This window comes from Mandrillus leucophaeus, unplaced genomic scaffold (genome assembly GCF_000951045.1).
Source record: "Mandrillus leucophaeus isolate KB7577 unplaced genomic scaffold, Mleu.le_1.0 Scaffold108, whole genome shotgun sequence".
Taxonomy (NCBI): domain Eukaryota; kingdom Metazoa; phylum Chordata; class Mammalia; order Primates; family Cercopithecidae; genus Mandrillus; species Mandrillus leucophaeus.
This window is the reverse complement of record NW_012098987.1, coordinates 5308118-5335889: the sequence shown is the minus strand read 5'-3', so window position 1 is coordinate 5335889 and position 27772 is coordinate 5308118. Positions and strand designations below refer to the sequence as shown.

The following is a 27772-nucleotide window of genomic DNA, read 5'->3' as shown; positions in this document are numbered from 1 at the left end:
AATTAAATGTCTTTATTACACAGTTAACACATACTGTTATGAAAGCAAAAGCAAGTACCTCATATCTCATTTATATTTAAGTTCAGCAAAAACCATTTCAAAGAAAAGACAGACACAATTTTTCCTTCTTAATACTATTACCATTACCTTGCTAATACTAGTACAATTATGTTCTGGACTGATAATCAAGCTGTTAATTCATAAAATAGATGAGATGAATTAAAAGAGCACAAAATAACATTTTCTGATAATGTTATTCTCAGAAATAACAGAAGATTGATCACCAATAGTCCTGCATTAAAGGGAATACTAGCAGTTCTTCGTTAGGTATTGATAGAAGAAGAAAAATGATCCCAAGCTTAGTTTTGGAACTGCAAGAGGTACATGTGTAGTAAATTTAGGTGAAATTTGAATGTATAAAACATTGTGTCTTTTGGGAATTAAAACATGTAAAGAGTTAAAAATATGACAAAAATGAGATAGGAAGTAAATGAAGTTAAAGTCAAGAATCTTGCATTGTCAAATAATAATCGATAAATTTACTCTCCTGGAAACAAACATGCTGTAATATCTGTAATAAAAATTTGGAAAAGAAAATATAACTGACTAATAGAGAATAAAACGTGATAATTGGAATTGATGATTCCAAAAAAGTCATGTGAAAAAGAGTTGACATAGCAGGCTTGAAGCTGCTATCTTAGAAAGTCCTGCTTGGAAGTTTGGTCCTTGACTGGTGTCTGGAAACTGGGCTTTTGAGAAGTTTCTTACCACTTAACTGCTAAGAGTGACTCACTGTGCCTAAACTGTGAAAACAATATGGATTATACTGAATACCCATTTTCTTTCTGGGAGTCTGAGATTTGGTACATTTTAAGTAGAGGGTGCCTAAGTTACCACCCTCAGTTAGAACCCTGGGCACTGAGTCTCTGATGAGCTCTAATGTTGTCTGGCAGACATTTCACACATCACAACTCATTGCTGGGGAATTAAGCATGTCCTGTGTGTTTCCACAGGTAGAGGCCTTTTCCACTTAGTTTTCTCTGGATTTCACCCCATGTGCCTTTTTCCTTTGCCAATTTTGCTGTGTATCCTTTCTTTAAAGTAAATCATAGCCGTTGAGTATAACTATATGCTGAATCCTGTATCCTCCTAGTGAATCATCTAACCTGATGGTGGTCTTGGGAACCCCCAACACAGAAGCAAAAGGGAGAGAAGAGAGAACATAGGACAGGGAGGACAAGTAGAAAGAAGATACAAGCTTGTAAATGGAAACCCAATTATATTAGTAGTTATAGTAAACATATTTGAACCATTTACCAAAATTGATGAAATGTATCAGAATAAAAATAGCAACAGATTTTCAGAGGAATCCATTTATACACAGTATTTTCTCTGTCCGTAGTGGAATTAAACTAGATGTAAGCAATTAAAAAAAAAAACTAGGCAATCTTTATATCCTTAGGTATTTAAAAATGTGCTTCTATATTACCCTTTGGTCAAAAAGTACAGCTGCTCCTTGATGTACAATGGGTTCATGTCCCAATAAACTACATTTCCAATTTATGACAGGTTTATTGGGATGCATCCCCATTGTAAACTGAGGAACCTACTGTGAATGCATATGGTTTTCTCACCATTGTAAAGTCAAACTATCATTAGTCAGAGACTGTCTATAATCCAAATTGAAATTAGAAAGTATTTTTAACAGAATAATAATGAAAATACCACATAGTGAAAGTGGCAGGATTAGACTGACATTAGCAAAATAGCAGAGTAGGCAGCTCCCAGCTCCCAGCCCATCCCTCCACCAGAAACATCAGAAAACAAGCAGAAACTCTCCGAACCAATTTTATAAGAACTTTGGACAGCATTCAAAGGTTTACTGCAATCAAGTGAATGCTGAAACAAGAAAAAGCCTAAAAATGGTAGGAAAGTTTTGTGATATCTTCACTTGCCCTTTCCTCATTCTCTCCTAGCTCAGAGGCAGGTAGCCCTTGTTCCCAGTGCAGGACCCTGGTCCCTGGTTCAGGAGGAGCACAGCGGATCTTATTCACAAATTGTTGGGCATATCTGTTCTAACCTACCTTGGGGCTACCTGAAAACCTAACACAAGTAGGCCAGAAGGACAAATTGCATCTCTGACAAGGATTTAATATCTGAAATATATAAAGAACTCATACAATTCAATAATTTAAAAAACCCAGTTCAAAAATGGACAAAGAACTTAGACGTTTCTCTAAAGAAGATGTTCAGTGAATGATAAGTACATGAAAATATACTCAACATTATTTGTCATTAGGGAAATGCAAATCAAAACCACAAGAAGAAACTGTTTCACATCTAATAGGCAATTTTAATAAAAGTAGTGGAAAATAATAGGTATTGCCAAGAAAGTGGAAAAATTGGAACCCTCAGAAATTGCTGGTAGAAATGTAAAATGATGGAGGTGCTATGGGAAAAAGTTAAACACAGGATTACCATATGAGCCAGCAATTCCACTCTTAGGTATAAATATACAAAAAATTCAATAGTGAGACTTAAATGGATACTTGTATACAAGCATTTGGTGCAGCATTATTTACAATAGCCAAAATGTTGAAACAACCTGAATGTCTATCAGATAGGTAGATAAACAAAGTGCAGCATATATACACTATACAATATCCTTCAGTTATAAAAAAATAATGAAGCACTGATACATGATAAAACATGAGTGAACCTTGAAAACATTATGCTAAGTAAGCCAGACATAAAAGGACAAGTATTGTATAATTCCACTTCTGTGAAATATCTAGAATAGGCAAATAGACAAAATGTATATTAGGAATTACCAGGGGTTAGGGAAAGGGAAGAATGGGGAGTTACTGTTTAAGAGGCACAGCATTTCGCTTTGAGGGGAATGAAAAAGTTTTGGAAATAGTGTTGATGATTGCAGATCACTGTGAATGTAATTAACACCACTGAGCTGTACCTTTAAAAATGGCTAGGATGGCAAATTTTTGTTACATATATTTTCACACGGTAAAAAATGGTATAGAACTGAAAAAAAAAAAAAAAAAAACCCAACTTCTGGCATATAGTTAAGGCTGTTCCTCAAGGGTAGGTCTTAATCTGAAATAACTATATTAGAAAGGAAGACTCCGTCTGGAATTATTAGAAAACAAACTGCAAATTCTCTTCTGGAATGATTACAAGAAGAATGTAGGAGGAAGGCAATAATAAAGATAAGAGCAGAAACGAGTGAGTTAGAATATAAACATAGAGTAGAATAAATAAAGCCAAGAATTGTGCCATAAAAAGGTGAATAAAATTGACCCCTTGGTAGGAATGATAGAGTAAAAGAGAATGCACAAATAACCAGTTTTTGGAATGGATAATGGGATATCACTATAGATCATACAAACACTTAATGGACCAAAGCAGGATATTGCAAACAATTTTATGAAAATAAATTTGAAAACGTAGATGAAATAGATAAATTTTTAGCACATTTTACCAAACTGATTGGCATAAGAAGAAATAGCTAAATGTTCCTATAACTTTTAAAGATATTGCATCTGTAATTTAACCTTGTCCACAAATAAACCTACAGGGCTATGTGAATTTTACCAAACATGCAGGACATAGTAACACCAGTGTTACATAGTTCTGTAGAACAGAGAAAGAGGAAGCACTTCCCAATTTGTTTTAATCAGATCAGTACCTGAAGAGGATATTATGAGAAACCTGTAGACTAATCTCTCTCATGAATTTAGCTCCTGTAATCTGAAGTATTAGTCAATATGAAATCCAGTGCTATATAAGAAAGATAAATCATCCTGACCAAATTTAATTTATTCCAGGAATGCAAAGGTGGTTTAACATTTTTAAAAATCAGTAAATGTAATTCATTTTATTAAAAATTATATGATTAGAAAAAGCCCATTGATATTAATCATCATTCTATGATTTAAAAAAAAAAAAGAGTGTAGCAAACTAGGGATAAAGGGAATTTACAGCAATATTACCCTTAATAGCAAAATGTTAAACACTTTTCTTCTGACATTGAAAAGAAGACAAGGATGCCTGCTCTGACAACTTCTAGTCATCTTTGTATTATACATACTAATCAGTGCAGTAGGGCAAGAAAAAGCAAAGACAGGTGCCAGGATTGGCATTAAAGGAATAAAACTTTAATTATTCACAGATGATATGATTATATGTGTAGAAAATCCTAAAGCATCTATAAATAGCCGGATGGCTCATACCGGTAGTCCCAGCACTTTGCAAGGCCAAGGCGGGTGGATCACCTGAGGTCAGGAGTTTGAAACCAGCCTAGCCAACATGGTGTAACTCCATCTGTACTCAAAACACAAAAAATTAACTGGGCGTGGTGGCACACAACTGTAGTCCCGAGCTGAGACAGGAGAATCGCGTGAACCTGGGTGGCGGAGCTTCCAGTGAGCTGAGATCACACCACTGCACTCCAGCCTGAGTGACAGAGGAAGACACTGTCTCCACACACACAAAAAAAGAAAGAATCTAAAAATAAGTAAGAATGAATAAATCATTCTACCAAAAAAGCATATGCACTTATATGTTTACTGCTGTGCTATTCATAATAGCAAAGACATGGAATCAATCCACTTGCCCATCAGTGGGAAATTGGATGAAGAAAATGTGGTACATATATACCATGGAATACTCTACAACCATAAAAAGAATGAAATTATGTCCCTTGCAGAAACATGGATGGAGCTGGAGGCCATTATCCTAAGCAAATTAATGAAGTAACAGAAAACCAAATACTGCATATTCTCACTTATAGGTGGGAGCTAAACATTGATTACACATAGACATATATGGGAACAACAGACACTGTGGACTACGAGAGGGTGGAGGAGGAGTGGGTTAAAAAACAACCCATTTGATTCTGTGCTCACTACCTGGGTGACAGGAGCTGTACTCCAAACCTCAGTATCACACAATATTCCCATGTAACAAATCTGCACAGGTACCCCCAGTATCTAAAAGTTGAAATAAAATCTTAAAAACTACTTTAGTAGACAGTTTGGCAGCTTCTTAAAAAGCTGAACATGCATCTACTGTATGACCTGATCATTCCACCCCTAGGTATTTATCCAAGAGAAATGAAAGCCTATGACCACAAATAACTGGTACTCAGATTTCCATAGCAGCTTTATTTGCAATATCCACATACTTGAAAGAACTCAAATGTCTGTCAGCATGTGAATAGATAAGCATGTGAGTGGATTATTGATAATCTAAAATAATATCCTGCAATAAAAAGGAGTAAGCAATTACTATATGCAATAAATGGATGTATTTGAAAATACTGAGTGAAAGAAGCCAGAGAAAAAATGGTACCTGCAGTATGATTCCATTTATATGAATTCTAGAAAATTCATAATGCCTAAAGTGACAGCAAATTAGCTTGCCTCAGGATAAGTACAAACATAAAGGGGTAGAAGAGAGGTACTACAGGTTTATAAGGAAATGATTGGGATGTGTTCATGATCTTGACTGTGGTGATGGTTTCACAGGTGCATACATATGTCAAAACTTAACAAACTGTATCCTTTAAACATGTTCAGTTTATTGAATACTGTACATCAATAAAACTGAAAACTAAAAAATTCAGTGATGTTGGGTATAAAGTTAGTATATAAACATTGTATTTCTGTAAATTATCAACAATTAGAAAATGAGATTTGAAAAATCTGTACAAGAATACGAAAAATACCTAATGAAAAGTATAAAACTACCAAAATAAAACACAGATATAAAACATTGATAGCCTTTTAAAAAACCAAATAATTAGGATATACTATGTTTATTGAAGACTCAGTAATGTAAAGATATTAGTACTTTCCAAATCAATTTATGAATTCAGTACAGTCACAGCCAGTTTTGTTTATTGTGAAGTCTGACAAGCTGATTCTAAAATGTATATGGAAATGAAAGTATCAAGAATGGCTAAGACAGTCTTTAAGAAGATGACAAAAATTGGAGACTTATCCAGGATATGAAGATGTATTATAATTTACGGTAGTTGAGATAGTGTGGTATTGACACAGGATAAGCAAACAGATAAATGTAGTAGAACACAGCAGTCCTTTTCAACCAGAAAATGTAAGCCCTAATGCCCTAACGACTTCCATTAAATATAATGAATTATCTCTCCTATGGATGTAAAATAATAACCTGCTGTATTCCCTCTGAGTAAATTAAAAATACAGTCACTCAGTTTTCTGTGAGGTTTTCATTCTCTTACGGTCCTAACATTTAAATTTGTTTTTGTTTTTTTAAACAGCATTGAGCTCAGAGAATTGGAGAAGAAATTAAAAGCAGCTTACATGAATAAAGAAAGGGCAGCTCAGATTGCTGAAAAGGATGCCATTAAATATGAACAAATGGTAATCAGGTTTCTGGTCATTGTTTTTAGCTTCATTTAGAAAATAAAAATTAGACTTGTTTCTTAAAAAATTGTCATATTGTATAAAGAATTTACATTGCTAGATTTCTTAAATATTTGTAAATTTTCAGATCCTTAAGATGTAGAAAATCCTGGGTGATTTCATTTTTAGTATTAGAGCCTTTCGGAAACATAGGTTGCTGCTTAGAATGACCAGCTATATTCAGTAACTCCCAGCATTCTTTACAGTCTCTGATTATTCATTGACAAACTAGTACGGTACAGATTGTTAGCATGATAAGTATATTTTAGAATGTTATGAAATTTTTAATTTTTTAAATGTGTTTAAGAGTAAACTACTTGATAATTTTATGTAGGAAACTTTCCTGTTTTATAAAAGCCGTCTCTTTTTCTTGTGTTTCTCTTTGCTTTTATCCCCTTTTCTAACTCCTGATAGGGTACCAAGTTGAAGATAAGAGTTACTCTTGGACAAAGGAATCTCAGGCTTACTCACTAGGAGTGTTACGCTGTATGAATATAAAATAGGGTTTACTGAATTAACAGTTAATTAAAAGGGTCCACATCATCCCTTGAGCTCTCATTATCAAACAGAAGGGCCAATTATATATGAATGTATATATACACATACATATCTATTGTGTATGTCCACATAAACATATGTACACACACAAAGACACTCTTATGGGGTGATATCAAAATACTTAACCAGTGCAGTGCAATATGGGTATCAATTAAGAATAGATGCCATAAATGACACATATATGTGTGTGGTGTGTGTGTACAATTGTGTTAGTAAAGAAAATGTCTAGCGGGTACACAGCATGCTGTTAACAGCAATACCTTTAGGTGTGGCAGGTGATAAGAGAAGGTGGAGAGACTTCATTTGCTAAGACATATAGTTCTGTCCTTTGAAAAAGAAAGTAGCACAAACAATATCCTGTTTGTCCAGTGGTTTGCAGTTTTAATTATCCTGATAGTTGAGGTTATTCAAGTAGTTGTAGACGTTTTAATCTGACTCCTAAGAGAATTGTTGCTATTTTCCAAATAAAGATTGATCCACAAAATCAAAGTCCAATACTGCTAGGACTTGATGAGGTGTCATGCAAGTACTAGTTTTGGCTTTTTCTCTGAGCCTTAGTTTTCTTATCTGTAAAATGAGAACATTGTTTTCTGTAAGTGTGTGGTAATCTACACATAAATGTTATTGTCATCTCGTTTTTTCAGAAAGAATTTAGTAGAGCATGTACAAAGAAGATAATCAGAAAAATTTTTGGTCAAGTCATACTATCAGAGTATATGTTAAAGGCTTCAGTCATGTCAGGAATGACATTCAGTATTCATATTTTAATCTGTTTACTCTTTATGTTTGATGCTGCTGACCATTCCATCATTTGGGATGTGATCATAAAAGTAAAGCATAGTTTAAAAAATTGCCTCAATATATTTCATTTAAAACTTATTTTATTAAACGATTTGAAAAATGCTCAGAAGAAATAAGGGGTTTAACCCATCCAAGAAGAAAGACTGTCTCTTGACAATGGGAATGGTCTTGAGTGAATCAAAAGCTGCAGAAAACAGGCATAATAGCATCTGTGATTCTTTTCAGATAAAGGGCCTTTAATAAATCAGAAAGAGGAAACATCAAGGGCCAATGGCAGGAAAGAAAGTTTAGGCTAGGAGCTGCTCAAAGCCATTTAATAGCAGACCTGTAAGAAAGAGGTAGTACCATCTTTAAATAGCAGCTGATAAACAATGAAGCTAAAAATGATGAAAATTGCCTAGCTCAGTTTATAAATAGAATAATAAGATAATGACTGCTTTAGCAGCTAAACAGTTATTAAGAAAGTACTTAGAATTTTATTCATTGTTTTTTGAATGTGGAGTTATTAATAATCCTTATCAGGTATTGTCCTGGGAGAGCTACTTGAAAGGAGAGGAAAGCTTCTTTAGGGTCTGACTCATTATTCACACTCTTCAGCTAATAATAACTTATTTTTGCTTTTTAACCTAGACAGATGAAAAAATTTATGTAAAAGACTTTATAATATTCAATAACATTGGTGTAAATTATACTATCATACTATGTTCAAATTTGAAAATGGAAAGATCAATTTTGTTTGAATAACAGAAACGTGATGCTGAAATAGCCAAAACCATGATGGAAGAACACAAGAGAATAATAAAGGAAGAGAATGCTGCAGAAGACAAACGAAACAAAGTGAAAGCACAATACTATCTTGACTTAGAGAAACAACTTGAAGAACAAGAAAAAAAAAAGCAGGAAGCTTATGAGCAGTTGCTAAAAGAGAAACTCATGATTGATGAAATTGTTAGGAAGATCTATGAAGAAGATCGGTTGTAAGTTTATCCTAACTTTCTTACATGCCTAAATGTTCACTTTAGATTGATCGTAGGTTTGTTTGAGGAACTGAAACACCTAGAACAGTGCCTAATACATAGTAAGTGCTCAATAAATATTAGTTATGAACACATAAATTGGGACCAACTCATTGTCATCTCTGTTAGCATGATTAATAAATGAATTATCTGATGATTAATAAATGCTTGTGATTGAATGACCTAAACATTTGTTTTTCTTATATATGCCCATATCATATGTCAGAGGACATGTATTCTAATGAATTTTTTTGGTAGACAGCTTAAATATAGAGTGCTGCAAAGCTAATGTTTGTAGCATTTATGAAATAAGATGCATAAAACTTCATTAATAGGTTAGAGGAGACTATCACAGTATTTCACCCAAAGAAAAATTCATACCTGGCATTATATTTAGCACATAGTAAGCATTCAAAATGTTTGTTGCATGCACGAATGAAAAAAACTATAGTGTTTTTCTGTACATTATTATGAACAAAATGAAATTACTTTTTTATATTTTATTGTTTATGTTAAATCCGTACTTGTAACTGCTTTTCAGGGAAAAACAACAAAAGTTAGAAAAAATGAATGCAATGCGAAGGTATATAGAAGAGTTTCAGAAAGAGCAGGCTCTCTGGAGAAAAAAGAAACGTGAGGAGATGGAAGAAGAAAACAGAAAAATCATAGAGTTTGCTAACATGCAGCAGCAAAGAGAAGAAGATCGGATGGCAAAAGTTCAAGAAAATGAGGAGAAAAGGCTACAGCTTCAGAATGCGGTATTAAAATAACCACTTCTTTAACACTACTAAATTCTGAAATATTAGTTACAGAATTTGGGTCCTATAAATATTTATGTTTTTTAAAAAATTTAATAGTTGACACAGAAATTAGAAGAAATGCTGCGGCAACGTGAAGATTTGGAACAAGTGCGACAAGAATTATACCAGGAAGAACAAGCTGAAATATATAAGAGGAAGCTAAAAGTAAGTTTCAGAAATGGAAAGAATGATTAACATAAAGAAGAATATAATTTTGAGATGAAGCAGAAGGGAAATAGTACATTTAAATCCAACCATACTGGTAATTACATTATATGTAAATGGTATACTACAGTTAAAAGACAGAAATTTTCAAGCTGGCTAAAAAGATAGACTCAGGCATCAATTTATAAACTATTATAAAAAGCATGATGCAACTATGTTGTCTGTAATCATAACTTAAATATCAAGACACATAGTTTAAAAGCAAAAGGATGGTGAAAGATATATAACATACAGACGCTAGTCAAAAGCAGGTTGGCGTTGCTATGTTAATATGAGACAAAGTCAACTTGAGGACAAGCAATTCATGATAATACAGTAAATTCATCTAGAAGATGTAATAGTCCTAAAGGCATGTGAACCTAAATAATAAAGCTTCACAATACATGAAGAAAAACTGAAAGGAGAAATAGGCAAATCCACAATCAGAGTTCCAAGATTTTTTTTTCTTTTTTTCTTTCCAACTTTTACTTTAGGTTCAGGAGGTACATGTGCTGGTTTGTTACAGGGATAAATTTGTGTGTCATGGGGGTTTGGTGTAACATTATTTTGTCACCCAAGTAATGAGCATAGTACTTGATAGGTAGTTTATTGATCCTCACCCTCTTCCCATCTCCACCCTCAAGTAGGCCCCAGTGTCTGTTTTCCTTCTTTGTGTTCATGTGTACTCAATATTTAGCTCCTACTTACATGTGAAGACATGTAGTATTTGGTTTTCTATCCCTGCATTAATAAGCATAGGCTAATGGCCTCCAGCTCCATCCATGTTGATGCAAAGGATGTGATTTTGTTCTTTTTTATGGCTGTGTAGTATTCTGTGGTGTATATGTACATTATCCAGTCCACCATTGATGGGTATCTAGGTGGATTCCATATCTTTGCTGTTGTGACTAGTGCTGCTATAAATACACACATGCATGTGTCATTATGGTAGAATGATTTATATTCCTTTGGGTATATACCCAGCAATGGGATTGCTGGGTCAAATGTTAATTGTTTCCATTATTTGAGGAGTCACCACGCTGCTTTTTACAGTGGTTGAATTAGTTTACATTCCCACCAACAGTATATAAGCATTCCTTTTTCTCCGCAACCTTGCCAGCATCCATTATTTTGTGACTTTTTAATAGCCATTCTGACTGATGTGAGATAGTGTCTCATTGTGGTTTTGGTTTGCATTTCTCTAATGATTAGTGATATTAAGCACTTTTTCATATGCTTGTTGGCTACATATATATCATCTTTTGAGAGGTGTCTGTTTGTGTCCTTAGCCTATTCTTTATTTTTTAATTTATTTTATTATTTTTTTTTAGACAGAGTCTCATTCTGTCGCCCAGATTGGGGTGCAGTGGCGTGATCTGGGCTCATTGCAAGCTCCGCCTCTCGGGTTCATGCCATTCCTGGGACTACGGGCACCCACCACCATGCCCAGCTAATTTTTTCTTTTGTATTTTCAGTAGAGATGGCATTTCACCGTGTTAGCCAGGATGGTCTCAATCTCCTGACCTCATGATCCACCTGCCTCGGGCTCCCAAAGTGCTGGGATTACAGGTGGGAGCCACCACACCTGGCCAGCCTATTTTTTAAATAGGGTCGTTAATTTGTTTACATTCCTTAGAGATTATGGATATTAGACCTTTGTCAGATGCATAGCTTACAAATATTTTCTCCCATTCTGTAGGTCGTATGTTTAGTCTGTTGATAACTTTATTTCCTGTGAAGAAACTGTTTAGTTTAACTAGGTCCCACTTGTCAGTTTTTGTTTTTGTTACAATTGCTTTTCGAGTCTTCCTCATGAAATCTTTGCCACGTCCTATGTCCAGAATGGTATTTCAATGCATAGTTCTCATTAATCTATAGACTAAGTAGTCAGAACCGCAGGATATAGTGTTGAAAGCAGTATCAGTAAATTTGACCTGACATTTAGAGAATACGCCACCCAACAACAGCAGAATACAAATTCCATTCAAACATGGAACATTCACCAAGATAGATCATATTCTAGGACATAAAGGAAGTCTCAATAAATTTTCAAGGTTTTACATAATACCAGATATGTTTTCTGACAACAGTGGAATGAAATTAAAAATCAGTAATGAAAACATACCTGCAGAATCCTTAAATATATTATAATTAAACAATATATTTCTAAATAAGCAATAAGAAAAGGGGAATAAATCATATTGGAAATTAGAAAAATATTTCAAACTAAATTATTTAAAAAACAGCATATCAAAATATGTGACGTGCAGTTAATGCAGTGCTTCGAGGAAAGTTTCTATCTTTAAATGCATGTATTAGAAAAAAGAATGGTTAAAAATTAATGAGTCTATGTCTACCCACTTACACAGAAATGTTTATGCAGCATTATTCATAATACTCTAAAAGTAGAAATAACCCAAAAGTAGAAATAACCCAAATGTCTGATGAATGGATAAACAAAATACAGTATATCCATGTAATAAAATGTTATTCAGCTATTAAAAGAATGACAGACTGATCATGCCAAAACATGGATAAGCCTTTAATTATAAATTAAAAAGTATGTGCCTCAAGAATGTTATATAAATGATATCAAACAGTATGTAACTTTTTCGAGTTGGCATTTTTATTCAGCATAATTTCCTGGAAATTCATCCAAGTTGCTTGTATTGATCATTTGTTAGTTTTTATTGCTGAGTAACATTCCATTGGTATGTATGTACCATTTTATTTGACCATTAAAGGGCATTTGGAATGCTTCCAGTATTTAGCTCTGATGAGTAAACTGCTGTGAACATTGAGGTAAAGCTTTTTGTATAAACATCAACTTTCATTTCTCTGCAATAAATGCTCAAGAATGTATTAGCTGGGTTTTGTGGTAATTGCATGTCAGCTGTGTAACAGACTACCAAAGTGATTTCCAGAACAGCTGTAGCATTTAACATTCCCATCAGAAATGTGTGAGTTACCCAGTCTGTCTGCATTCTCACCAGCATTTGGTGTTGCCACCGTTTATTTTTTAATTTTTTTCCTCCTCTGTCCTCAGAAGCTCAACAATTTTTTATTATAGCCACTTTTAAATATCCATGTAGTGATATCTTGTAGTTTTATTTTGCATTTCCCTGATGGCTAATGATGCTGAACATCTTTTCATGTGCTTATCTGCCATCCTCTTCGGTGTAAGATCCCCTTTGGTGAAATAGTTCTTCGTGTCTTTTGCTGATTCTCTAATTGGGTTGTTTGTCCATTTATTGTTGGGTTTTGAGAGTTCTTCATATATTCTAGATACTAGTCCTTTGTCAGGTGGGTGGTTTGCAAATATTTTCTCCTACTCTGTAGCTTTGTCTTCTCATCCTTTTAACGTGATCTTAGAGCATGGTTTTTCTTAGAGCAAATGTTTTCCATTTCTATGAAGTTCACTTTATCAGTTTTTCTTTTTATGGATCATGCCTTTGGTGTCAACTCTAGAAACTCTTTGCCTAGTTCTTGAAGAATTTCTCCTCCTTTTTCCTAAAAGTTTTTTGTTTTTGTTTTTGTGTTTTGTTGTGTGTGTGTGTGTGTTTGCTTTTCCATTTTACATTTCAGTCTGTGATGTGTTTTAATTTTTGGTACAAACTATGAGACTTAAGTCAAATACGGTTTTTGCCATTGGATTTAGTCCAATTGTTCCACACCATTTGTTGAAGTGGCTGTTTCTCCAATGTTGAATTGCTTTTGCACCTTTCTTAAAACACAGCTGGCATGTTTGTATGGGTCTATTCCTGTGGTCTCTATTTTGTTCTGTTGGTCCTATGTATCCATCCCTCCACCAATACTACACAGTTCTGAATACTGCAGCTATACGGCAAGTCTTAAAATTTTTTTTTTGCTATTCTAGTTCCTTTGCCTTTCCATATGAATTTTTGAAGAATCTCTATAAATAATTTTTGCTGGGATTTTGATAGGAATTGAATTAAATATGAATATCAGTTTGGGGAGAATTGATAAATTCACTATATTAAATTCATGAACACAATTTGGCTCTCCCTTTATTTAGATCTTTGAATTTTTTTCATCAGGATTCTCTAGTTTCAGCATACAAATCCTGTATGTGTTTGGTCACATCTGAGTATTTCATTTTTTGAGCGATTATAAATGGAATGTTAGCTTTTATTTTGGTGTCCGTGTACTCATTGCTAGTGAATTGATATTTTTGTGTTTATCTTGTATCTTACAACCTTGCTGAATTCACTTGTTAGCTGTAGGAATTTTTTTCCCTACATAGTCAGGCATATCTTCTGCCCAGAGGTACAGGCTGTTTCTTCCTTTCTGATCTGTATATTTTTATTTCCTTTCCTTACCTTACATGCTGGCTAAAATTTCCAGCACCACTGGCTAGAGCTATGTTGAAGAAGAGTGATGAGAGTAGACATCACCTTTCCTTGTTGCTGATCTTAGGGGGAAGCATTAAGTTTTTAACCATTAAGTATAATGTTAATTATAGGTTTTTTGTAGGTGTTCTTTATCAAGTTGAGGAAGTTCTCTTCTATACCTGTGTCTCTGAGGGCTTCTTATCATGAAGGAGTGTTAAATTTTGTTAAATGCTTTTTTCTACTGATACAATTACGTACTTTTTCTTCTTTAACCTAGTATGTTACATTGATTGATTTTTGAGTATTGAACCAGCCTTGCATCCCTGTAATAAACACTGCTTGGTCATGGTAAATAATTCTTTTAATGGATGATCTATTTTCTAATATTGGGTTAAGGATTTGTGCATCCATATTCATGAGGAATATTGGTCTGTAATTTTTTATATTGGTTGCAGGGTAATACTATCTTCCTAAAATGAATGGGGAAATGTTTCCTCCTCTTCAGTTTTCTGGAAGAGATTGTGTAGAATTGGTGTTAAACATTTGATAGAATTTTCCAGTGAAACCATCCTGACTTGGGGTTTTATTTTGGGGGAATTTCAAGTTATTAATTCAATCTCCTTAATAGTGATAAGACTATTCAAATTACCTTATTTCATATTTGGTGAGTTTTGGTAGCTTGTGTTTCTCAAGGAAGTGATCCATTTCGTCTAAGTTGTCAAATTTATGTGTGTATAATAATTTGCAGTATTCCTGTATTATCCTTTTGTTGTCTGTAGGGTCTCTAGTGATATCCCATGTTTTATTCCTGATATTGGTAATTTGTTTATTCATTATTTTTTTTTCTTGGTCAGCCTTGTTAAAGGTCTGTCCATTTCACTGATTTTTTTAAGAACCAGCCTTTTGTTTCACTGATAATTGTCTATTTTCTATTTTTAATTCCATTGATTTCTACAGTTTTATTATTTTCTTCCTTCTGCTTATTTTCAGTTTACTTTACAGTTCTTTTTATAGGTTCTTGAAGTAGGGGCTTAGATTATTGATTTGAGACTTTTCCTACATACATGCATTTAGTGCTACATATACCTTTTCCTAAATGTATGCATTTAGTGCTATAAATGTCTCTCAGAACTGCTTTAGCAGCATCTCACAAATTTTGCTATCTCATTTTTATTAACTACAATGTATTTATTTTCCTTGGCATTCCCTCTTTGGCCCATGAATTATTTAGAAGTGAGTGACCATTGTAAAATTATATTTTTTAGTATGTATGAAATTTTTCATAATAAAATGTTCAGAAAATAAAAGCTTATAGGAAAGGACTTAACTGCTCCAACTATATTTGAATTTCCCTAAAGAAGTACTGATTGTCATTGATAGATAATTGTTTTTAAATTTTAGAGAATTTTGGAGAATGAAGGGAATATTAGAAAACTAGAGACGGGTAAGTGCAGTTTTGATTTTGAGGAGGACGTTGGAAACTGAAAAATACTTATGGGTGGTTTGGACAGCTTTTGTAATCAAGAATCTAGAATGATTCATAGTTACCATAGATTTCAGATGAATAAACTCAGGTGTGCAAAAAAAGCTTCTGTAACAGCTCTTTTCAAAGCAGTTATGTGTTAAAACTGAGTTGAGAAACAAGATGGTAAATATAAAATTTATTCATGAGTAGCAGAAAACAATCCAAAGGTAAACATATTCTTTATCCAGCTAGTTTTAAAGGGATGGACAATGTGTTATCATGAAAAGCCTTATAACTTTCTCAGTTTGTAATACTAAATTTAACCAATACTAATTTAACCAAACTCTATCACTCTTCCCTTATAAATCTGGTGTAAGCAAAGAGTTACTAAATTAACTTTTAGCTGTATTGTTGTTTAGGAAGAAGCAGAAAAGAAACTGAGAAAGCAAAAAGAGATGAAGCAAGATTTTGAAGAACAAATGGCCTTGAAGGAATTAGTACTACAGGCTGCAAAAGAGGAAGAGGAGAACTTTAGAAAAACTATGCTAGCTAAATTTGCTGAGGATGATCGGATAGAATTAATGAATGCTCAGAAACAAAGAATGAAGCAGCTGGAACACAGGAGAGCTGTGGAAAAACTTATTGAAGAACGTCGCCAACAATTCCTTGCAGACAAAGTAAGAAAAAGTTGTGGGGGTTTTTTGGTCGTTATCATTAAACAGCAATTAGCTCATGTATCATCCACTAAACATTTACTGAGAAGCTTTATATGCCAGACAGTGTTAGTATGTTTACTAATATATATATAAATTTTCTGACCATTTTTGCTTCTAGAAAATATTTATTGATGCTTTCTATGTGCTAAACACTGGTTGGTATGGAGAACATGAAAGGTAAATAAAACTAAGTCCATGTCACCCATGAATTTATGGTCTTGGTTAAGAAAAATATATAAAAAGTAATTATAAATATGTCATGTACATGTGATAATAGGTTACAGAGCTATGGATGTTTTGGTATGGCAGAGAGAGAAACAGATCATGAACACCCTGCATGCCATTTTAAGAAGGTGGGCTTTTCTAAGGGAAACCACTGAAGATTGGAAAGCTGTATGTTAAGATCTGCACTTTGAAAGACAATTCAAGTGAGAGCATTGAAGGTAGATAAGAGATGAGTAAGCTTAGAGATAGGAAGATCAGTAAGTAAGTTATTATAATAATCCCAGTGACAACTGGTGAAACCCATGCAAATGGAGAGGGGATCCACCCAAGAGATATTAAGGATATGGAATTGATGGGGCTTGGTGACCAGTGAGATCTAGAGAGGTGAGAGAAGACTTAAGGATACTACTAATAAATAATACTGTCATTCCATCTTTTTAATTATTTTTGAGTATTTTTATTTTAAGTTCCAGGATGCATGTGCAGAACATGCAGGTTTGTTACACAGGTATATACGTGCCATGGTGGTTTGCTGCACCTGTCAACCTGTCATCTAGGTTTTAAGCCTTGTATGCATTAGGTATTTGTCCTAATGCTCTCCCTTCCCCTTATCCTCCCCTACCCCCCGACAGGCCCACAGTGTGATGTTCCTCTCCCTGTGTCCATGTATTACTACCGTCTTTAATGGGTGACTGGGTGATATTCTAAGGAAAGAGTATAGAGGAAAAGAAATGATTTTGAGGGGGCAAATAATTCTATTTTGTCCACCCAAAATGATTTGGGTGGCCCAGGGGAAGATTACTAGTTGGAAATGCAGATTTAAGTGTTGGAGAGGGAATTAAGTTTTTGGCTTTGGACACATTGATTTATGTCTCATCCGTAAAACTGAATACTTATATTCTCTCACTGGATTTTCGTGGTTTAAGAACCAAATGGATAATATGTAGGTGTTTTGAAAACTGGTAGGAAGAGAAGAATTTACTTTTAAAAGGAAGACTCAGTGAGACTTACGTGACTTTTAAAACTATACAAAGTAGGAGTCAAAATAATGCAAATGTTTCAAATATGAGAAATTTTTGGGAATACAAGTGCTGTTATGTTTCAGATTGGAGCTCATCTGTTCTCAGAAGCTAAGCAGAATCAGGCCTGGTTAGTAATTTGGATAGGAGAAAGCTCCTGGAAAAATTAGCAAGACAACTAACTAGAAATCAGACTAAAAACTAAATGGAAATCAGATAAAGTCACCTAATGCATAGACACTTATACAAATAATTTATGTCTTAATCTTTAAAGACTTATAAATGTTCCCAATATGAAGCTGTCGGCTTGGTTTTGTCAGTTCGATTGGGCAGCATTTTTGTTCTGCCCCCAAGGTAAGGACAGATCTTCATGATGAAACTCATTAACACCATTGTACAATCCTATAAGGTCTAACTATGTTTTCTGGATTTCAGAGATATTCCTAAATAGGTATCTATAATTCTGTCTACCTCTACAAAAATCATATGGTCAGACAAAATCTGAAACTTCCCAGGAGGTAGTTTCCTACCACCAAAGCTATTCAGAATTTGTCCTAAATGGATACGTTGATTTCATAACTACCTAAACTATTTAATTTACTGTAAATTTTTCTTTTTAGGATAAACATTGAATTTGGCCTACCAGATCCTTCTTAGGAAATCCTGCATTAGCCCAAATTAGACTCTACCATTGGACAAAAATCTATCAAGTTTGCTTTCCCCTGTAACATTACAGAACTTTCCTGTATCTCCTCTTTATAAGGAATGGGTGAATTAAGATAGAATTAGGTTTGAATGCAAGTGCAGTCTCAAATTAACAGTGGCTTAGTAGATTACTGTTCTTTCACGTAGTTCAAGTCATCTTTTCTATATGGCCCAGAATTTTGATGTGATTACGAGTATTCAAGAGCTCTTTCCTAAGAAATACTAGTGGAATTCTCATGCTTCATATCTTTTAAAATGCATATATATATATTATATATATTTTTAAAATATATATATTTTTAAAATATATATATTTTAAATATATATTTCACATCTTTTAGATATTTCTGATCTTCTTTATTCACTTTTTGTTTTACACTGAAAACTCTTCAGCATCTGGCATATGGTAAGCATTCAGTAAATATTTACTGTATCAGGCAGTCACTCCTTTGAATATTTTTTCCCTTGGTAATGAAGACACTTTCCTGAAAATATTTGTTTGCCTCCTTGTAATTTTAAAGGAATAATGATAGTAAAAAATGTGTACAGACTACAGATATGTGTACAGACATAAAATATATATTATCTAGAATCTTTTGAACTTAGTGTCATAAATAGTTCATCAATTTTATCTAATTCATTGCATGAGTAGTTTTATTTGAAAACTTCGTATAAGATTAATGTACTTTGTGATAACAAAATTTGATCTGCATTTTCAGCAACATGAACTAGAAGAGTGGCAGTTGCAGCAAAGGCGGCAAGGATTTATTAATGCAATTATTGAAGAAGAAAGGCTAAAACTTCTCAAAGAGCATGCTACAAACTTACTAGGCTATCTCCCTAAAGTAAGTGAGATTTATCTCAAGCTGTAATCTTCATGACCTTTTATAATGAAAAAAACATGGTATTTGGATTTTAGACTGCCTAGATTTTGCTCACTTCTTGCTCGGTTATGAAGCAGTGATGGGATCCTGTCCAGGCACTGAACCTCTCTGGGCCCATTTCAGTATATCTACAATGATTGGTCTTGGCACATTATTAGAGGTATGAGCTTGATTTACTGAATTTGTACTTTATTTATCACCCAGACTGGAGTGCAGTGGCAGAATGTCAGCTTACTGCAATCTCTGCCTCCCAGGTTCAAGTGATTCTCTTGCTTCAGCCTCCTGAGTAGCTGGGATTACAGGCATTTGCCACCACACCCAGCTAATTTTTGTATTTTTAGTAAAGACAGGGTTTCGCCATGTTGGCCAGGCTGGTCTTAAACTGTTGGCCTCAGGTGATCCATCCGCCTCGGCCTCCCAAAGTGCTGGGATTACAGGTGTGGGCCACCACACATGGCATAAGCCACCACACATGGCATGAGTTTGTATTTTAGAGGTTCTTTTCTCCCCTTTTAGTATATGAAATCTAAAGCTACTCTACAACAACTGTGATACTTATACGCCAAAGCTGAGAATGTGTATGAAAACATTGTCATTGGTAACACCAGTAATAGGAACATGCTTGAACCGAGTTTGAGACAGATCTGCTCTATAGTAGGAAGTTGTAACTAGTTAAACTTGATTTTTAAAATTCCAGAAGATAGTGAATTTTAATGTATACCTGAGACACACTGTGACTTCAAATAAAATAGTAACTGGCTGGGCATGGTGACGCATGCCTATAATCCTAGCACTTTGGGAGGCTGAGGCAGGAGGATCACTTGAGCCCAGGAGTTCAAGATCAGTCTGGGCAACATAGGGAGGTCCCATTACTACACAAAATAAAAAGTTAACTGGATGTGGTGATGCACGCCTGTAGTCCTAGCTACTCTGGAGGCTGAGGTTGGAGGATTGCTTGAGCCTGGAAAGCTGAAGCTGCAGTGACCCATGATCTTGCCACTGCACTCCAGCCTGGGCAACAGAGTGAGACCCTGTCTTAAAAAAGTAGTAACAGTTTCATAGGACACATAAACATCTAGACTTATATAAATAAGATCACTATCTTTCAGCTATAGAAATGCCGTTTCATATTTTATTCAGTAGAATCAAGTGCATATTTTACATTCAGTCTGGTGCTAAGGAAGGAAAAATATATAAAATATATAGGTAATTATTGCCTGGCCACAGGACTTTTGATAGTCTAATTGGTTACATAGGATTAAGGAATGCAAAATGATGTATTAATGATAAAATCCATATGTAATTAATAAATTTCATAAAATAAATTATAAACTGTAGGAATGTCTTTGGGATGTGATATTTTTGTAGAGGAAATAATTGTGGAGGCAGCAGGAGTGATTAATAAACTTGATATCCAAAAATGATCTTTATCCTTTAGATCCTAATGGCGCCAAATGACCTCAGTTATCCTTAAAATTCTTTAGATTGCAAGATAAGTAAATATTTAATTTTGTTTTAAAGAGCCCTTTGCAGTATACTATAGGGGAAAAGAACAATAGAACAGTGAAGAATTCCAGAGGGTTTGCTTAAATGGCTTACCTCCAAACCTGGATTCTTTTCTGCAAGACTGATTGATTGCTGATTAGCCATAGAACTGACACATGAAGAACTAATCCCATGCATGAATCTATCGAAGCTCACCCTTATATCATATTATAGAGCTATTTAAAGAAAAGGGTAGGGTACACTATAGATGAAGTGCCTTCCTATCTAGGTAATCCAAGCAGTAGAACTTGTAGAAGAGCTCAGATTCATATGACAAGCTCCTACACTAGAGCTGATAAATCAGAAAATTGGGTCAGTCTAGGAATATTCAATATATATGTAAAGTCTTATTTTGTTGAAAAGTGTTGATTTTTTTTTAAAGTTTCATTAATCTATTGAACAGATTTCATTACCTTGGTGATAACTTTACTAACCTCATGTCTTTGTCAGTCTTAAAAGCATTTAGTGAAATATTCTGATATTCAAAAGTAACCCACAAAATATTTTTCTTGTAGGGAGTATTTAAAAAAGAGGATGATATTGATCTGCTTGGTGAAGAGTTTAGGAAAGTGTATCAGCAAAGGAGTGAAATTTGTGAAGACAAATGATAACATCAAAATTGGGTAAACCCTAGATTTTTCGTATGTTACCACTAGATGTCAGCATAACTTTTGTTTTACAGTTCAGTGGCAGTAGGAATCCATTGTCTATTTGGATTTTGTAAGTCATCACTGAATTTATAACTTGTAAACAATTATCAGATAAAAATTAATTTTAATCAAACTGTTATTTTTTGTACTGATAATTTGAAAATCCGATTTCTACCACACTACAGAGCATTGTTTGCATCCCCATCCTCAAGACAGTATATGTACCTTGACTAATACAGAACTCTACCCCAAAGTGAACTAACTGCCTTCTCTCTGTATTTAGGAACTTTCCTTACTCGATTTAGCCAGGGAAATAAATATTTGGAATTTTCTTTTAAAGCATCTTTTTCGGTCTACTTTAAGGGAGGAGAACTGTAAATGAAAAGAGTCAAGAATTTTATTATCTAATGTGCTTAATTGTCACGTTCAGTAAGAACTTAACAAACTCAAAAATAGCTAATAAGTCATAAGATAGCAGAATCAAAAGTTAAATTGTTGCTTTATTTTACAAAATTTTTTCTAATAACTACATATTAGAATAATGCATCAGTTTTATATCTCCCAAATCTAAAAAGGGAATTCTTTGAAATTATTTTGATTTCATAACTATATTACTTATGAAGAGTAAAAATAATTCAAACCATTACAATAAGTAAAATGGGTATCCACCACATACTGTCATAGAGACTAACTGAAGTAGGGATCACTTATGAATTTCCCCATTCAAGTGCTTTCATAAATTCCTCCTCAGTGAAAGACAGCATCTTGGCAGCTTCAATATGCATCTGTTAAAAAAAAAATCAGTATTGTCTGATTTAGTATTAAGAGTAGGCCACCAAACAACAGGAAGTTTGTAAAAATGTGTGGATAATATATTGTCAGAATGTAAGTTCTGTTGTAGGAATGTATACTGTTAATTCCAATAAGCATGATATTTGAAATGGTAGTAATTACATTCAAGGACCAACCTATAGAATACTTTTTGTCTAACAGTAGTATTGAACCAACTTATTTTTAAGATAATAATTCTATAATATTGTAATACCTGACCTTTGCAAAGAAGGAAAGTGTCAGAACTATGAAGTTTTAGATAAAGCAGCAACAGTGGTTTGGAAGCAATGTTCACTCTAAGGTTTGAAGAGGCAAACAGTCCCCTAAGATAATAGTCATTCTTTAATGTGGTACTTTCTGTAGTTGAGACATACCTGTACTGTATTTTCCAGTCCCATTTTCTACACTAATTTACTTATGTGAAAATATCCACTTGCTTAGATGACACATACATAAATCTCACTATACATGTTAGATTTCATATGAATAATGCATTTTATATGAAATTCAGTGCCTAAAGATGTCAAAAATTAAACATACCTAAAGTGAAAAATGCTGAATTGTTTAGTAAGAAAGGTACAGATAATATGATGATTTAACTTTAATGACAGACTCACCTTTTGCCTTTTTAAAACATCAATTAATTTTAACTGTTTCTTGAACCCTATCATTAATTCTCCTTTTTGTTTTTCTAGCTTCTTGTTTTCTGATTTTAACACTTCAATTTTTTTATGTTCTTCATTTGCTATGTCCTACAAAAGGAAAAAAAAGTGCCATATATTCTTTAATATACAGCCTTTCAATGGACAGAATTATAGACTACCATCACAACAGTAATAAAAAGTACTTTTTAAAACTGAAATATAAATTTTTTTGTAGATAAAAATTGCTTTCCATTATCGAATTACTGGAATTTGATAGCTTTTAGTCATGCTCAGGTACTTCCCATTTTTAAAAAAGTTAAAAATAACTCAGTTCTAATTCTAGTAACAGCAAAGTAGCTTGTATTGAACCAACATAAACTCTGGATTTGTGAATTTTAAAAAATATATTTGAAGGCACAGATGAATAATCAATAATAAGTAGAAACTGGAAGTGGTATGATCTTTGAAAGAGCAGAAATACTGGTTTAGATCCACATTCAACTAGCTTCTCCTGAAAGCGCTTTCCAGTTCGTGGGTTCACAGAGATAAGAACTCAAGCAAAAAGTAGTAGTCTTATTGGACTGAGGAGTCAGAGAGCAGGGCTGCCAAGGTGGTACAAATTTTTAAGTAGGAAATTCTAGAAAAAAGAGACCCCTCAAAACATGCATACGTATTTCCCTCAAATGCTTGGCAGACATCTAAATACCATTTACAGGGTGAGACACCTAGGTACCTGTGAAAGGAAATGGCTGTAGTCTTTAGCTAAGCAGAGAATTTACCCACTTCCCATGACAAGGGGGAGACCAAGTTTGTAATCTTGGTAATAATGGACTGGATAAGGTCTTGAGCAATTTGAGCAAAGCAGAAAAAGGGTCAGTAGAAATCATTAAGTATAGGAAGATCTATACTTGAAATGTTAAAGGAAGTAATTCATACAAAAGGAAAATGATACCAGAAGGAAATCTGAATCTCTGTACACACACATAAAAAAGATGGAGAAAAAAATAGAAATAGTAATGTGAAATCTATCTATAGATATGTGTGTGTGTATAGAATTTTTCTTTTCAAAAACAAAAAACAAAAAAAAAAACACCTCTTTAAAAGATACAGCGTTAGCAAAATGGTGGATTAGGAAGCTCCAGGCCTTTGCTCCCCCCACTGAAAGACTAAATATATGATACCCAGACCAAAGTAGCTTTGGGAGAGCTCTAGAAACCAGTCAGTCAGCAGAAGCAACCAAAAGAATGCCTAACTAAGAAAAGGCCATACTCAAAATAGTAGGAAATGTCATGGTGTTTTTCTTACCCTTTCCCCACATACTCCCTCGCACAGCACAGTCAGGAGGAAGCCACCCAATTCCCAGTTCCCTCCCTTGGAATGGAAGGAAAAGAGTAGACTTGCTTGCAACATTCTGGTTTTTCTGGGGCCTGCCTGAGGGACTGGTATCTGTCTTGCCTGACTTAGTACTGATGGGAACAGCTGCGTCATTTGGATATCAGGTTGGAAGCTGCAGAAACAGGTGGTTGGTACCACTGAATGTGAGAGGTGCAGTGAGTCCACAGAACTGCAGGAACCTGGTGGCAAAAAATTATGGGCAGAGGAATACAATACAGCATCTAAATCTGTGAGAAGTAGGTGAGACTTTTAGGTAATTAGGACATTTAAAAGAAGCCATGTGTATGGAAAACTGGAATAAAAACACACAGGCCCAGGAAAGACACATCCCCAGAAAAGGTTTGAGAGAACCTCAAGACTTTACACCACGCTGATTAGTGAAGGTCTTTGCATGCAGCCAGTCTGCAAGACTGAGAGAACTGACTGTTTTTTCAAACACCCATTTTTCAACGTTAAGATCACAAGACATCCAAAGAAACAGGGAAACATGGACCATATTAAAGGAATAAAATTAATATCCAGAAATTTATCCTAAAGAAACAAAGGCTTCTCACTTATTAGACAAGGACGTTAAAATAACTGCCATAAATATGCTCCATGAGCTGAAGGAGAATATTGACAACTAAATGAAATCAGGATACCTATATATTAATAAAATGAGACTATCAACAAAAATTACAAAAAAGAACAAAACAAATTCTAAAGCTGCAAAATACAGTAACTGAATTGAAAAATTCACTTGAAGGGTTCCAGCAGAACAGGTCTTATACCTGCTGAACAGGTATAAGAAAGAATGAGCGAGCTTTCAGACAGGTCATTTGAAATGAGCAGGTCAGAGAAGCCAAAAGTAAAAGAATGAAGAAGAAAAGTGAACAGCAGCTAAGGGACACCATCGAGTGGGCCAATATATATATTAGTGTAATCTTAGGAGAGAGAGAAAAGGAGACAAATAACTTATTTGAAGAATAGCTGAAAAATTGCCAAATTTAAGGAAAAATGGATATACAAATACAAAAAGCTCCATGAACTCCAAGTAGGATAAACCCAAAGAGACCCCACAGCAAGACACATTTTAATCAGTCGAATGTCAAAGAGAAAATCTTGATAGCAGCAAGACAAAATGGCTCATCACATGCAAGGGAGCATCTGTAAGATTATCAACAGATTTTTCAGCAGAAACTTTGCAGGCCAGAAGTCAGTAGGATGATATACTTAAAGTGCTGAAAGAAAAAACACCCAGAAGAATACTATATCCAGCAAAGTATCCTTCAAAAATGAAAAAGAAAGACATTCCTAGATAAAAGCTGAGGAAATTCATTACCACTATATCTTCCCTACAAAATCCTAAAGAAAATCCTTCAAGTTGAAACAGAAGGATACTAGACAATAACGCAAAGCTATATGCAAATATGAAATTCTCCAGTAAATGTAAATATTTGGACAAATATAAAGGCCTGTATTATTTTAATTTTGGTTGACAACTCACTTTTCATTCTTTCATAGAATTTAAAAGACAAAAGCATAAAACATACTATAAATCTTTGTTAACGGGTACATAACCTAAAGATCTAATTGGTGACACCAGTAAAACAAGGTAGGACAGGGGCTGAAAAGCAGTAGAGTCTTTATATACGATTGAAGTTGCATCATTACACAAAATGAACTAAACACTAAGGAAGGCAATAAGGGAGGAAATGAGAGGCTAAAAGTCCTCAAGACATACAGAAAACTGTGAACAAATAGCAACAGGCCTCCCAATAACTTTAAATGTAAATGGACAAAACTCCCTAACCAAAATAAATTGAATAGAAGAATGGATTTTTAAAAACTAAATTCCAACTTTATGCTGTCTACATGCAACTAACTTTAGATCCAGAGATATGCATAGATTGAAGGTAAAAGGATGGAAAAAGATAATCTGAAATTTTGTAACCAAAAGAAAACAGGAGTGACTACAGTAATATCTGACAAAATAGACTTTAAGTCAAAACTGTTAAAACATACCAAGAAGGACATTATATAAGAACATATGAGCCAAACAAAAGGGCCAGTTCAGCAAGAAGATAGATACAATTATATATGTACCAAACATTAAAGTGCCCAAATATATGAAGCATTGACAGACTTGGAGAAAAGACCACTCTACAATAAAAGTAGACTTCAATACCCCACTTCCCATAATCGATAGAACCACTGGATAGAAGACCAATAAAGAAATAAGGGACTTGAACAACATTACAGACCAATTAGATTTAAGAGACATAAAAAACAATTCTCTAACACAAAGGCATAAGAAGGATATAATGGACTCTAGGGACTTATGGGTGAAGGGTGAGAGGGATAAAAGATTAATTGGGTTCAGTATTCACTGCTCGGGTGATGGGTGTACCAAAATCTCAGAAATCACCGCTAAAGAATTTATCTGTGTAAGCAACACCACCTGTTCCCCCCAAAAGACTGAAATAATAAAGAAAAAATAGAATCATATGCCACAACAGACAAATATGGAGAGACAGGAAGTAGATTAGTGGTTGCCTAGGGCTAGAATGTGGTGCAGGGTGTTGGGGGAATATAGAATGGCTGTGAATGGGTACAGAGGTTCTTTTTGGGGTGATAAAATTGCAAAATTGATTGTGGTGATGGTTGCACAACTTTGTGACTACAAAAAACAACTTATTTATATATTTTAAGTGGGCTGTATGGTATACGAATTATATCTCAACAAAGATGTTAATGAAAATAAATGAGGAGAATACAGTTTTCTCAAGTGCACATGGAACATTCCCCACATTTTATAAGACTGAAATCATACAAATTATATTTTCCAATCACAGTTGATTCAAACTAGAAATCAATAGCGGATGGAAAACTGGAAAATCCACAAATATGCGGGGATTGAACAAAATACTCAAACTACCAAGGGCTCAAATAAGAAATCACAATGGAAATTGGAAAATAATCATGAGACAAATTAAAACAAAGCTACAATATGCCAAAACTATAGGACAGAGTATAAACACTGCTAAGAGGGAAATCTGTAGTTGTAAATGTTTACATTAGGAAATGGAACAGAACAGAGCCCTCAGAAATAACACCACATATCTACAGCCATCTGATCTTTGACAAACCTGACGAAAACAAGAAATGGAGAAAGGATTCCCTATTTAATAAATGGTGCTGGGAAAATTGGCTAGCCATAAGTAGAAAGCTGAAACTGGATCCTTTCCTTACTCCTTATATGAAAATTAATTCAAGATGGATTAGAGACTTAAATGTTAGACCTAAAACCATAAAAACCTAGAAGAAAACCTAGGTAATACTATTCAGGACTTAGGCATGGGCAAGGACTTCATGGCTAAAACACCAAAAGCAAGGACAACAAAACCCAAAATTGACAAATGGGATCCAATTAAACTAAAGAGCTTCTGCACAGCAAAAGAAAATACCATCAGAGTGAACAGGCAACCTACAGAATGGGAGAAAATTTTTGCAATCTACTCATCT

The 27772-nt window shown here is 34.2% G+C and overlaps 2 protein-coding genes across 3 annotated transcripts in view; one reads left to right on the top strand and one right to left on the bottom strand.

The window, feature by feature from the left end:
- Positions 1-21656, top strand: part of MNS1 (meiosis-specific nuclear structural 1) — a 33193-nt gene extending 11537 nt beyond the window's left edge. Inside the window, exons 4-10 of the mRNA XM_011986599.1 lie at positions 6314-6416; positions 8565-8794; positions 9375-9591; positions 9691-9798; positions 16074-16331; positions 19039-19164; positions 21264-21656. Of these exons, the coding sequence (XP_011841989.1) occupies positions 6314-6416; positions 8565-8794; positions 9375-9591; positions 9691-9798; positions 16074-16331; positions 19039-19164; positions 21264-21356 (1135 nt within the window). The 3' untranslated portion in view covers positions 21357-21656. The remainder of the gene's footprint in view (positions 1-6313; positions 6417-8564; positions 8795-9374; positions 9592-9690; positions 9799-16073; positions 16332-19038; positions 19165-21263) is intronic.
- Positions 7258-27772, bottom strand: part of TEX9 (testis expressed 9) — an 81834-nt gene continuing 61319 nt past the window's right edge. The window contains exons 11-13 of one of the 2 annotated variants that reach the window (XM_011986620.1): positions 22847-22981; positions 22075-22183; positions 7258-7583 (exon numbers count right to left, since the gene is read on the bottom strand). In XM_011986620.1, coding sequence (XP_011842010.1) covers positions 22106-22183; positions 22847-22981 — 213 coding nt within the window. In that variant the 3' untranslated portion in view covers positions 7258-7583; positions 22075-22105. The remainder of the gene's footprint in view (positions 7584-22074; positions 22184-22846; positions 22982-27772) is intronic. The other variant, XM_011986612.1, reaches the window with a different exon arrangement.